This window comes from Vollenhovia emeryi, unplaced genomic scaffold (assembly GCF_000949405.1).
Source record: "Vollenhovia emeryi isolate VEMERY1.0 unplaced genomic scaffold, V.emery_V1.0 DF939148.1, whole genome shotgun sequence".
Lineage (NCBI taxonomy): Eukaryota > Metazoa > Arthropoda > Insecta > Hymenoptera > Formicidae > Vollenhovia > Vollenhovia emeryi.
The window spans coordinates 1,418,922-1,432,625 of NW_011967218.1; the positions used below are offsets into that span (position 1 = coordinate 1,418,922).

General features: G+C 38.5%; 1 protein-coding gene across 1 annotated transcript in view; it reads right to left on the bottom strand.

Moving 5' to 3' along the window:
- Positions 1-15: 15 nt before the first annotated feature.
- LOC105565935 overlaps positions 16-13,704 on the bottom strand; it is a 41,282-nt gene continuing 27,593 nt past the window's right edge. The window contains exons 10-13 of the mRNA XM_012019544.1: positions 5,666-5,937; positions 3,931-4,134; positions 2,769-2,923; positions 16-2,539 (exon numbers count right to left, since the gene is read on the bottom strand). Coding sequence (XP_011874934.1) covers positions 2,360-2,539; positions 2,769-2,923; positions 3,931-4,134; positions 5,666-5,937 — 811 coding nt within the window. The 3' untranslated portion in view covers positions 16-2,359. The remainder of the gene's footprint in view (positions 2,540-2,768; positions 2,924-3,930; positions 4,135-5,665; positions 5,938-13,704) is intronic.

Here is a 13,704-nt window from a genome sequence, read left to right on the forward strand (position 1 = left end):
TGAAAAGGATCCTTCTTTGCGAATACCAAGTTTATGATTACATAGGTCTGTGTGAATGAAAATAAATTATATATACTGTGATAAAAAAAGCGATGTATACGCGTCTTTGCGAATCATTTGTTTTCAGAAGACTAACAATTTTTCAGACTGAAGAAAGGAATTTCATCGGTAAAAGAAGATCGAGAAAGGATGCAGTATTGAGTGTGCAATTACTAATAAAAATGAACCATAGACTTACATAACATACATATTCATTATTTATGATTTGCTATGATAATATAATATTTGTCTAAACACAACGCTAACATATATTTCTGTATCTTGCAATTAAAATATGAAATCCTCTTATCAGCGATCTAATAATTACAAGAGTGCTGAGTAACATGTTTCCAAAAATATCATTCTCTTCGTTTATAAATGAGGTCGAACGACATCACGTGTGACTCGCAGATAACGAATTACTTATAACTTTTACATGGTTCGTTAATCTGTACAGTTCCATCGGACGTCATTCCACAATATAAATCTGCCTATTCAGGTAAATGGGATGTAGATACATTTCTGAGGAACCAGTTAGACATTAATTTAAAAACGCAATAACAAAGCACTAGGAAGTAACCCGTGGTGGTAAACACGACATTCCAACAAGGATAAATTTAGGCACGATTATTGCTATACGTTAATTACAAGTTGTAAGTATTGCTATACGTTACAAACGATAAGAGTTGAAGTAGAAAAACCTATCTTAGAATATTAGTTGTCATGTTAACCAACACGATTAACACCGCACTTTTATAATTTCACAAAAAGTGCTCGACATTAGGATAAACTAAATATCAATTAATTTTCGATAATATGTAGTCTCATGCTGTTCGGTAACCTCAGAATCGTCAGACAAATAATTACGTCAATGCAATTTTGGAGAGAAATACGAAACATATATGTGGACCATACGAAATAAAACTTAAGAGCTAGGCAATAAAATATAGGTTAATTAATTTATATTTAGATCGTTAATTAATTGAAAACCAGCAACGGCACCTAATAATTTTCATACTTTATTAAAAAAGAAGGCAAGTGTCAGCATCTTTCGCGTCAATAATATTATGTACCTCATTATTTTAACTTGCTTTAGCTTCAGGAAGAGAGGTAGAGGTATTTGTATCCATTTCTTTTTCACATCAAATCAAGCTACATTAATGTGGCGAGTAAAAATTTGTTGATATTTCTTTGAATATCCTATTCCGATGCACTTTCATATAGTTTACATTATGATAAAAAATCCATACCGCTACTTAGCAGTCTATACGTATAAGGCACATTGCATTGTTTCTCTTCGAATATAAGGGAAAATTTTGTCCTATGTTTCGTTATTAGTTTAAATATCATGACTAAAATACTATTTTATACGAACATCTCTGAGAAAGTAAAAGAATTGGAGAGATAGTATATTATTATAAAAACAAGAATGCAGTATTAGTTATAAATGCAAAATGGTCGGAAATGTAAAAATAAAAATATCTAATTGATAGTCAGTGTTTATATCGAGTAACAATTAATATAAAATTCTCGTCAATAAAAATAATAATTAACAAAAAAAAGTAAAGAGACTGTTTAGACTTGAATCAAATTAATGTTAACTTTCTTGATACTTTTAATCGTATAATTTAAATTCTTAAAAAAATATCGGAAACGGAGAAATGACATAACTGTGGCTAATAGTAAAAAAAAGTGACGCTTTACAGAAAACTGCATTGCATGAAAAATATATCTTATATTTAATTCTTAATTGTTGGTCAAGGCTTATGTCGCTTCACAAGTTGTCAGAATATTAATTGTAATCGGCATAATTTACTGCAGTTACGTGAAGTTTGGTCCCATCATGGAATTCTGACAAACAAAACTTTGTCATCTAGAAGCCGAGGACGCTCAACTTGAATACTTATAAAGTACGTCTTGGAGCATTTATGTCAAACTGAATTTTGATATTTCTCAAATGGATTTCTTTTACCAATAATAGAGAGTATTTTGAAATACTCAACTTTATCATCAAACAGACGTCACGAGCAAGTTGATACCAAGATAAAAAGTAATCAAATTTATATCAAGATTCTTCGTGAAACACTTTGGTCGCCGAGATATCTGATTATTCGATCTCCTAAGATGACAGTTCGCCGTTTCGATCAAACAAATTGCCTCGGCCGAATAACAAGGGCCGAGCAGAGGCGCTAGCGCGAGTATTGTATCACGTAATTTTTGTTTTAACATCGTCTCTTCCGTCGGCAAAGCGCTCTAATTAAGCGCTCCGATCGAAGCGGCGGCCAACAGTTAGCGAATGGAAGCTCGACCTGAAAAATATTTAAATCTGCGCCGGCTCGACATAATTAGCGGGTAGCATGCCGTGTCGTCCCGTACGCTGTACCAGTCCGGTCATCCAACCCTCGTCGACGGCTGTGCAGTTGACGATCAAATCGCCATCGCAGAAGCTCACTTCGTCGAGATCCTGCGCCTCGTAGTCATACATCGCTCTGTACACTCTCTGCGGAAGCAAAGAAAACCATCTCCATAGAAAATAGATACATCATAAAACTGTACATCTATTTGGCGCATATTATTTTGAAAGTTCATTTAAGAATGACATTTCGTAATAGTCTAAACTTTTTTCCACGAGCTCTTTCGTGAATTGGCAGACGTAAAGGTTTTATAACGCGTAGCAAATCAGTCATAAAAGACACAATGCGACAATAAGCAATAAAAAAGATATTTACTCCAACGTTGGAGGGCGGTGGCGGTGATTGATGCTGATGCTGAAGTTGATGTTGATTATTGTTTATCGTTGTGGCCGGCGTTAACGATCCATAGTATTCGTTCACTGGGTCGATGTCAGCAACCGAGCCGATTTTACGTGTCGGTGGATTCGTCACTGCAAAACGCCACGTGTTTTTATATGCGACGTATAACTTACGGACAATTTCCTACACTTGTATACGCGACTAGAGATATTTAATTCGAGATAAGCGTCCTTTTGTCCTCCGGTTAGTAACAACTGTTATTTGGCGCGATCCTACGATCCGCCACATGAATTATTCCGTGGGTTTTCAGCGGGGAGCGAACGCGGAACCGCAGAATGAAGAACGTTAAACAAAGGCGATTACACTTTCTATTTTCCCAACGAGGTGCACGCGGCGGTGTCGCAACGATTAATTCCAGTGCAAATGGCTTCGACGATTTGTCTTTGTGATGAATCGCGTGTGGCGACGATGAAGGCATAATGATGCAAGTACGGGCGTTTAAAGTCCGAGGAGACAATAAAGCTTTGGGCGACAACACGATCGTAATATATAAGACTGGCGTTATACAATAGGAGTAGCTAAGCGTTTGTCTTCCGTAAAGAATAATCCGATTAAAGCACGATCTATTAAAACCAATTACGCATGCGGACGCGGGTTCCGTCCCACACGGTCGCAAAGTCGGTCGCCGAATGCGCGACCTCGGATGAACGTCGCGATAAAAAAAAGAAATACACGTCTCATTAAAATTCTTCCGTCATTAATCTTCCACGAATCTTAATTATTGGAACACAGGCTGCGAATACGCGTAAATTCCGATACACCCACGAATGAATAATCGTCCGCGGACTGTAATTGACGCCAATCGCAAATATCGTTACGTTTAATCGTATTAGAATTCGTATATCGAAAGTAATAACGTTACACATCGAATATGCAAATCGCATGCGTTTATCATCTCAATCCAAGAGGCCTCGTCACTGCACACTTGATCCTCGTATAGTATTAATATTAACGTTATAAAATATTACCGATCTCTTGGTAAATAAAATCAACTCGATTATTCTATGTTATAAGTCATGCAACGTCTTTACGCAGTGAAAGGTCGGTGCAGCGATTGCAGCCGCGAAGGTAAACGCACCTGGTCCCTTGTCGCTCGTATAAATGACAGTGGTAGCAGCTTGCCTTGCGGAATAGGGACTCGGCCTCGCTTCGCTAAGGGGATCGTAATCGGCGATCCTACCTGGTGTCCTCTGCACCGGCGAATTCGCCGTCCTTGCGGGCGGCGGATTGGCGTTTATGCTCGACGCAGGTGCAATCGTACCGTCTGTGTACTCTACGTACTCTATATCAACAATGCACGAAACAAAGGCTAGCCGTACGTTCAACAAGAAGCGTCTGCGATCCGCCCACCGCATATCGAGTGCGTGATGAGTCGCGAAGATGGGGAGAGAGAGAGAGACAGAGAAAAAAAGTGATACGGTGTTAAGGACCCATCTGAATCTCGTCTGAATTTCACGCCCGTCGTGTCGGTGGACTGATGGCAGCGGTACGTGTGCACTCACGATTGTGTTATTCTTCACGTACGAATTGCAAATGAAATGCGAATCACACACGAGTACGCAGCGAATCCACAAATGTTGATGCACACATAATGTATAATATGCGGTTTAATAATTACATAGATGTCACTACGTCAATCGTTAGTTAACAGTTGTTAAAAGTTGAACACGCGCGTACGATTAATACGATTAAACTCGGATGTATGTGCATGATCAGCTATGAGTTAAGGTGGTTATTTCGTAAAATCATTTGTGTGAGAATTGTTTCAAATTTTTAGTCTATTCCTTACATTAATACGTGCAAAATAAGACTAATTGAATTAAAATTGACCGTCTCAAAGTTCTACAAAAACATGTTAAAGTTTGCCATGTTACACGAAATATTACGTGTAAAACACGGTAAAAATATTATTGCACGTAACGATATAAGTCGTTGTAATATTATTGCACATATTATTATTTTTAGGCTTAACGGTGAGTGCGATTCCTATAAGAAACAAATATGTTACAAAGTAAAATAAAACGAATAACTGGAAAGGAAATTCAAATTATTGGCCGTTCCGTTTCAACAATTAAAACTGAAAAATGGGAAGAATTATGTAGTAGGCACGAGTATAGTGTAAGGAGTGGCAACAGCGCCTCAAACTGTAATCTTTCGAATCTATTTGATATTATGTACGTTATAAATGTATTCTTTAGAACAATATTGCATCAAGATATATCATTGTAATAATTGAGTGCTGGTTCCTGTCTGGAAGAAACTTCTGAGCATTACTGTCGCGAAACAACTACCTTAAGACGAAAAGTTAGATAAAACGGTTGCATAAGTTGTAAACCACGTCGACGTGTATGAAAATAAAAGAGAAGGGTGTTCTCAACCGTTTAATCAAATCACGACATTTTCCCAAAGCTAATTTAAACATCAAACGACAAACCTTGCCACAGCAAGCTCACGATTTTTTAAGTCTGTGACACAGTAAAGCCAACGGCACACGATACTATTTTTCCTACTGGATTGCTTACGAGAGCCAATCAGGACGCAGAGTTTTCGATCAGGTGACTCAAAGCTGAATCCTGGTTGGCTCTCGTAAGGAATCCAGTAGGAAAAATAGTATCGTGTGCCGTTGGCTTAAGTTGACATGCTTATTGTTACAGTCCAAAACGATACAACGAAATAATGTCCGAAACGTAAAATCGTATGGCTATATTTCCTATCGTTTCATTACACTTTTCGTAAAGAAACTAAAAAGAAACACACGATATTGCAATAGAAAGAAAACGTTACTTGTATGCGTCGAAGAGTTCATCGCCTACCTATTTGCTCGCCGTTTTCCCCAGTCATTGTCCTCTTTTGCTCCATGATCGCCTTCTTCTCAAGTTCGCCGTGATAAGCAACATTCGAGATGATCTTACTGTTCTGCTTGATTCTAAGAGTCTCCGGATCGTCCGCGACTTGCGTAAACTTCCCCTTCGCCTTCTCGAACTCGGCGTGATACTTGACGTTACTCTGTATCTTCGTGTTCTCCGCGATACGCTTCAGCTCCGGTGTCTCCGCCATCGTGGTGGCTTTGGCTTTTGGTATGTGCCTTTCGTGACAGATAAGGAGAAAAAAATACCATCATTGACGCAGAACGACGTTGCTACGAGAAATCGTCTATTCGACGCTGAAGAACGCGGGGAATTCGTTCGCGGGGCATTTCAAACAATTGCCAATAATACGAAAGCCGCAAATCACGTCGAGTTTAGAGCACCGTTTCGGAAAAGGTGGGCAAAATTCCACATCTTTTTGATAAAGTCCATGCCGGTAAAAACCGGTATTTTCCGGAAAAAAAAACCGGTCTTCTCTATTAAAAACGATAAGATAAGTAGAAAACTTTACTGTTTCCCGCATAAACTAAAAATGAATGTAAAATATTGTATCTCCGAAGTTCTCGTTTTAAAAATATGTATTAATTTCAATAAAACAATTTTTTTAATTAAAAAAACCTATTATATTGGTTTCTTTTTAAAGTGGTGATTTAATATCTACGATTCAGTGTTTAAAACAAACCTCGTTTTTCATAAAGACTATAAGAAAAGACTAATATCTATATAAATATATTTTACATCAAGAATTATTTGACGCCAGTACATGACGCCAACAATAATTAAGCTTTCAATCGGCCGTAACTGGCAATGTGTTTTTAACACAGAAAATTTCTTGCGAAAAATATCACCTCAGCCAGGGTTTGAACCTGGACCTCCCTACACTCTAGGCGGGCGTCTCACCAATTCGGCCACCGAGGCAAATATCGTATATTTTAATTAAGTATTGGTTATTTTTATCAGTTTTACCAATTCACGCCATCGGATAAAGCCCGGGACGGTAAAAACTGTAATGTACCATGGTTTTTTCCACCCCCTGGATGCTTCCAGCCAACCCTGGTTTCGGGACGCACCCGGTACATCGCACCTCACACGCGTTTCAGTTTCGCGTTTCTCTTTCTCCGGCGGGAATATCTCGCACATACGAGCCTCTCGCATTATTTTACATGGATTCCCCGGGGCGACCTCCTACACAAAGGAAACGTGCAAGTTCGCTGACTAATGCAAGTTCCAAGTGAACGACAAGCGGTCAACGACGTCAGTCTTATCGTGAGCATCCTTCGTGCAGCACGTCGATTATAATAGCTAATTATAGAAGAGGAGACTAGCGTAAAGCGGATTTATGTTCGTCGACGTCATGGTTACGCGACTGAGTTTAAAAACTTCTCGCTTATTTCCTACATGATGTATGATGCGTACAATACGCTTAATGTGTGCCTCGCACACGTGATAACGTGATATTTGCATTCTTGCTATCGCCGCTGCTCTGTGGAGCAAGTATTATCTGTATAGAAATTTAGATCTGCCGGGACACACGTACATTTTTGTATAGACAATTTTTAACTACACTGATAAAAAATTATCTTAATCCAAAACAATATCACTTTACTCAAAAAAATTATTCATTAGTGGCTTCTAATGGCTTATTAACTTAAATTTAAAAAATAATAAACAAATTAAAACGTGCATTGCTTTAATTCAAGTATTTATTAAATATCAAAGAATAGATTATTTTTAATTTAAAAAATTTAATTTTAATTCTCTAATACCAAGATGTAATTTTCACAGCAAAGAAAATTGGATTTCTTATTTGACAAAAGCAACGATTTCATTTAATAAATAGTATTTTCTATCTCATGAAATCTTTCTTTGAATGTAGAAAATGTAACGATTTGAATTACTTTACTTAATATAATACATAGATTTACTTGAAATTTTTAAGTAAATCTATTTACTCGGTTAAAAACTTTTTTTGTCAGTGTAGTTTGATCCTTTTAGGACAGATATTGCCTTCTCATACAAAAGATACATTACGTTTCTCATTTTTATATCATTTTGCATCAATTAACATTAACTACATTAGTTACACGTGTATATACGTTAATGAAATGGCTATATATATTGTGGAATAACGACAACATACATTTAATTGTGACAAAAATTCTAAGTTATCGTTAAGTAACTATTACTTAGACGGTTTGGCATTCCGGACGGGTAATGCGTGTCTCGAAAGCGTTGTAATTATAAGAACTGATTAATTGGGTAGGTAAGAAGTGTACGATATATTCTGAAACCGCCGCGCGATTAACATATCCTGAGGTGAATTGAGCGTGCATAAACGAGCTACTTTAAGCGGATAATTCGCCTCGCCTGCGTAAAGCACTTTTTCTTACACACGACGCGTGTTAACGTAAAATAAGGATAATTATTGATCCGGTAGCCGAGTGAAATTCGATAGAAACCTTTTTGGCAGGCAACCCGACCGATTTAATCGCCCGGTATCTACTTAACGAGATAGAAATCGGCGCGTGAACGCATAACGATATGCGCCTGCAGTAAATGACACGCGTGAGAATGCAATTTCAGTGACACGCGTGAACGTATCGACAGTATCGTATTGCGATCCGCATTAAAAATACCGACGCTGACGCAATTAAGGAAACGCTTTGCATTGTGCCGATAATTGAAAATTCCGGTACGTTAACCCATTACCCGGGTGCTACTTTCAATCGCGTTTCACGCGACAAAGGTGTGCGCGTACGTGTGCGCCGTAAAGGCGGGTAAATTTGTAATTTACTATTTATTCGCGTAAAGATATATTTTTCGTCACGAGTAAAACAAAATTGCTCTCGTTCTCCTGAAGTAAGTGTATTTTTTAGCAAATTGCACCTCTTGCGGCGCTAATCCGCCGTATCTGGGATCGTGCGTGTAAAATAATTATCGAAAGTAAATTGTACAAATCGCGCATGATAACGCACGAGCATTGACTGGCTCTCTTTGCCGGGCGTATACGCGAGACGCAATCGCGATTTGTGTCACGACTTCGTTTCCCATATACGGCGCGTTGTCTGACCCGGTAATTGTGCCACGCCATTACGTAATACTCCGGGCGCACCGTGCACGAATAATAGGCATGTACTCCGGCTCTCTTTGTTCGGAGAAGACGAGGGATAGTCATTGTTGCCATGCCCGGCGAGGAAGAATTATCCTGTCGGTCGATGCGCATCCGAGTTCCTTGAATTTAGCGTGGAAAAGGGGGAAGGTCCGCTAAAAGTAACGTTGAGAACGACCGCGGACGGAGGAAAATCGGGGAAACAATACAAGCCCGTCTTCTCGCGCGACTCTGTTGCGCGTGCCTTTAATTGTTATACGGCAAATACGAGATAATAACATAATATGTAGATACGATAAGAGGTAACCGTTTCGCAATTTTTTCAGATAGTCCCAACCGAGATGTAGCTATGATAGAATTATGGAGATTGAGAAGACGAAACGGCTTCTAAAGTATCTCTACGTTAATATTCGCATTTAATAAGAAGCAAGATTGTTGCAAGAATTACCTGTCCGTGAAATATATTAAAATAAAAACTCACAATTTGATTTACTCATTAATTCGCCAGCTTGCGCGCCTAAGTCACGAGACAAAGTTTCTTTCAAGGCCTTTCACAGAAGTCTGCAAATACACGGTGCGATTGTACAATTGATTTTTTTTTCTCCAGGGATCCACGGACCGTGCACCGTCCCCGATTAATACGCAACAAAGTGATTCATCGAATCATTTAACCGCGTATATGCATGCGCGATGACTAACCTCTTAACATACGCTTGTCTACGTACTATGATATACGTCCGTAATATCGAATTTTTCTGACGCACTCGGGGTGTATCTTAAGCGGAAAATGTGGGAGTTTCATGCCAATACAACATACGGCGCGAGTAAAATAAACGCACAGCCGTCCGAGTGTAGATTCGAGATGATCAAACCACTCGTAGAGACATGACGCATCTGATGCGCAATACAATGAGAATTTATTTGAGAAAAGATCCATATCTTACTCTTATATTCGTTTTACGAATACAATGCAAACAAAATTGCAGTAACGCTGTTGTTTCTGATATTATAAATACCGAAAGATAACAGAGCAACAGAAATTTACGTGGATGTACACGGTTGAAAAATTTGTGTTTTCTTGTTGAAAAAAAATGCCGGTTAAAATTTTTGTGTTAAACGTTTAACACATTCATGTGTTAACTTAACACATTGCTCTTGTGTTAATTGACCGCAAGTGTGAAATTATTAAAATAACTGAAAAGAAATGTTAAAACAACACAATGTGTACTTAGTTTTAATCTGACACAATATATATGTTCTATATTATTAGCAACAAAATTTATCTGTTAAAAGTTACAGAATAAAATGGTGATTTTATTGTATATAACATAAGTGAGTGATTTGGAACCGTCATTTGACTTATTACGTCCGTAAAATGTAAAAATTGCATGTTTCAAATTCATTTTGTCATTAAAGATATGTTAATTTTACACAAAATTTATTTAAAATTATTTTGAGATTTGCATTTATTTTGCGTTAAAATATTAACAGAGTATGCACGCGACACTGCATGCTTGATTTATCGAGTACTACGTACAAAAGTGCCACCAGTGTACTGGAGAGGATAACATCTGTTGCACCTGGTTATCGCACCGGTCAAATAGCAGCAGTGCGACTGCACCGATAAATTACAGCCAAGAGTCATAACACCGCTTGATAAACGAATAATTGAACACGCATTAAACACATTAGTTATATTGGAATCAGAGTTTAAAGATTGTCCGATCTGATAATAGATAACAAATTTAAGTAGCAAACATATTTCATAATTTACAAAGCTCTTTGCAGGGTCGTTTCTCTACTTGAGAAATTTGTGGGATCACTTTTTTGAATCGATACGAATTTCAGAATTATTGTATCGATCTGTCACAAGAAATTTCTGAGCGTAAACTTAATTCCTTTTAAATCTACCACGCCATTAATGAATCCGCGCGAGTTGAAATGTCAGTTTAATTTAGCGAATGCGTTAGAACTAAAAATATATTCTATTTTTACATTCCAATCTTTCCCAATCCTGACCCGATCGAAAGTCAAGGGTTTCAACATCTAAATTGTACGCTGTCGATCTTATAAAGTTTCATAAGGTGTTTTTCTCTTATTATTGGTACGCGAGCGGAGAAGTGGAATAAACAGCAGCAGATGCAAGAATCAAAACCGCATTTCTCGCGAGAGCGATTACGTACGATATTACGTCGATGCGAACAAAGTTCGTAAGTCTCGCGTAATGTTTCTTGCCGTGGGAGAAATTTCTCAGGGCGGGTCTATTGGGTTCCGTTACTGCGGCTAAGTCTCGGATGGCTTCGGTACTTGCTACACGTCAATCGTGACGACAAAGCGAAGCCGTACCTGTGCCCGCATTCTAGAAATTCTCACGAAGGCCGAGACAAAGGAGCATAAAAAAAACCGGGAGATATGCACCGCGAATTGTAAGCAACCTTGTAAAATTAAATTATTTGAATTACTGTAAAATTTGTCCCCTTCTCACATCTAATGTTATTAAATCTGAGATGGACATCGAAAGACGTTTGTAACTTTTGCAAATATAGCGTAAGGTTCTGCGGATAATTAAAATATATGATGGAAAAATGCGAAAATTATAATTATTATATAATTATAATTTATGTAATCACTTAATTGAAAAAGAAAATGGAAAGTTAAGCTAAATTTAAGCGACGTTAGAGAGAAACTAGACGCTCGTTTGTAGTCTATAATCTGTTCGATTAAGAAATATCACTCATATCGTAGTCGGCAATTACTTTGTGATTTAATTAACTGTAGAAAATTGTACGGTTCACATAAACAGGCGTAATTCTCTGCGTTGAGTCTTGCTTGCAAATGTTAACCTTTCAGTAGAGATATTTCCTCGACGGAGAAAATTGCCTTACGAAAGTTCAGTGTACTTTCCTGATTCTCAACGTAAAACAATGAAATTGACCGTTTAGAAATTTTTTACCTGGTAATATACCTATAATACACACTAAAGATCACAGACGTTTGTCACGAATCTTCGCTTTCAAGACTGCCTCGCTTCCCGAAGTAACACGGTGGGCGTTTTGCGTCTTCCAGTCCGGTAAAAAAAAAAGAAGGAAAGGTGTACGCGTTTAAAAGGATCCGGCGACTCTCCCTTTCCGACGTAATAACGCGAATCTCATGCAAGTAATTTATGCAGAGCTTTACGCACTCACTTTCGATATCGTGCTGGAAACTCACATGCCCCCCCCCCCCGGGGCTCATTCCGACTCGCTTTGCGCGACTCGCATAAGTCGCGCGTCGCGTTACGCAAAGGAGATAAATACCGGATGCGAATGCGTTCGTAGTGATTTGCTTTTAATCGCGGATTTCCAACGCGAGCGATCTCGCGGTGCGTACAACGGTGCGTGCGTTGCCCCGCGTGCACGCGGACACGGACCTCGTGTAATGTGAAAATTTCAATACGCCCGCGGTGAGACGGCCGCGGGGTCCAGAGGTGGATGCATTGTGGGACAAGGTCGGTTCACCGTAGACATGCAGACAGGCCACGCTAGGCTGGGCACCCCTTTACGACTAGCTGTTAAATTGTTCGAAGCTAAAAGTGCGACGTGACAGGCGGCGGCGTTTCCTGTTCCATCTGCTTGCCGCCGAGGCGAACGACTGCCAAACGCGATTCGACATGGGCAACGTTTATGCGTTACATTACACTCGCTAAAAACAGTTGCCGCACTTTTCCAAGTACATTCCGACGCGACGTTGCAACCAGAGTGTCAAAATATAATCGACGTTTAAACGAGGATATAAAATACTTGACAAATTCATAATAAAACATAGAAGTAAAAGGCAAAAAGTATGTGGGCGCATATATAGAAGATAATCAAGCTAATGTGAAAAGTAGTAGGTTATAATATAACAAATAAATGATAACAGTTAAAGCCAAAGTCGATGTTTTATAAGAAACATTTGATTATAAAATTTTTTTACGAAATGCTAAACTATATTGTAACTGAGAGAGAGAGGTGGAGGTTGTCCAACCTCACGTTATACATTCAATAATAATATCATTATTCAATGCAGGATAGCTCAAAAGTTTCAACTACATGTAAAAAAGCTTATTTGTTCTTCCTGTAAAATTAATGCGCGAGTCACATCGAAAGATGAGTGTATATTTATCAAAACTCGACGCAATCTCTCTCTCCTTTTATGTACAAATCAAGGAAACTATCGCCAATCTGTGGTTGAATACACATGCAGGATTGTCGTGAGACGCAAACGAGTGACATCCTCTGGATAGAAACGATCGTCGTCGAAGGAAATGAGTCATTCGCGGTGAACCAGCGAGAGTCGCGGATGATATCATTCGTACGATTTTATTAAAATTTGGGAGGAAGTCGTGAACGACGTGTAGAAATAGCGTGACTCGGGAAAGATAAGAAAACCATAAAACGAAGAGGGAACACAATGTAACAGAGTGTCTAAAAAAAATCTTGCTTTTTCTTTAAAATATGAAGTTTTTGGAATAAATTTGGAACTAATAAAAAAATAACGAAATGTCAACCTGTTTATTTACGCAAGAGTGCATTGATTTAATGCATCTGGAAAAAGTAAGCTTTTAATTAAAAAATTCTATTCAACGAATGTGCCCTGGCGAGATAAAAGTCTAAAGTGCGAAGAGAAAACGCAAATGTGAGGTAAAGGAAAGGCAGACTGGGAAAAAAGATGCCGCAAGCGGATCTTACACATGTTCCCTTCTACGTGCTTAATTCGATGTATGTACATGCATAAAGTGTCGGCGAAGCACGTATGAGAACCCAGAACACGTGTTCATTTAATCGTAACGTTATATCCGTGAAGAGATCACTTCGCTTGATTCGCACCAACTCCTTTTCGAAAATCTCGAATAAAC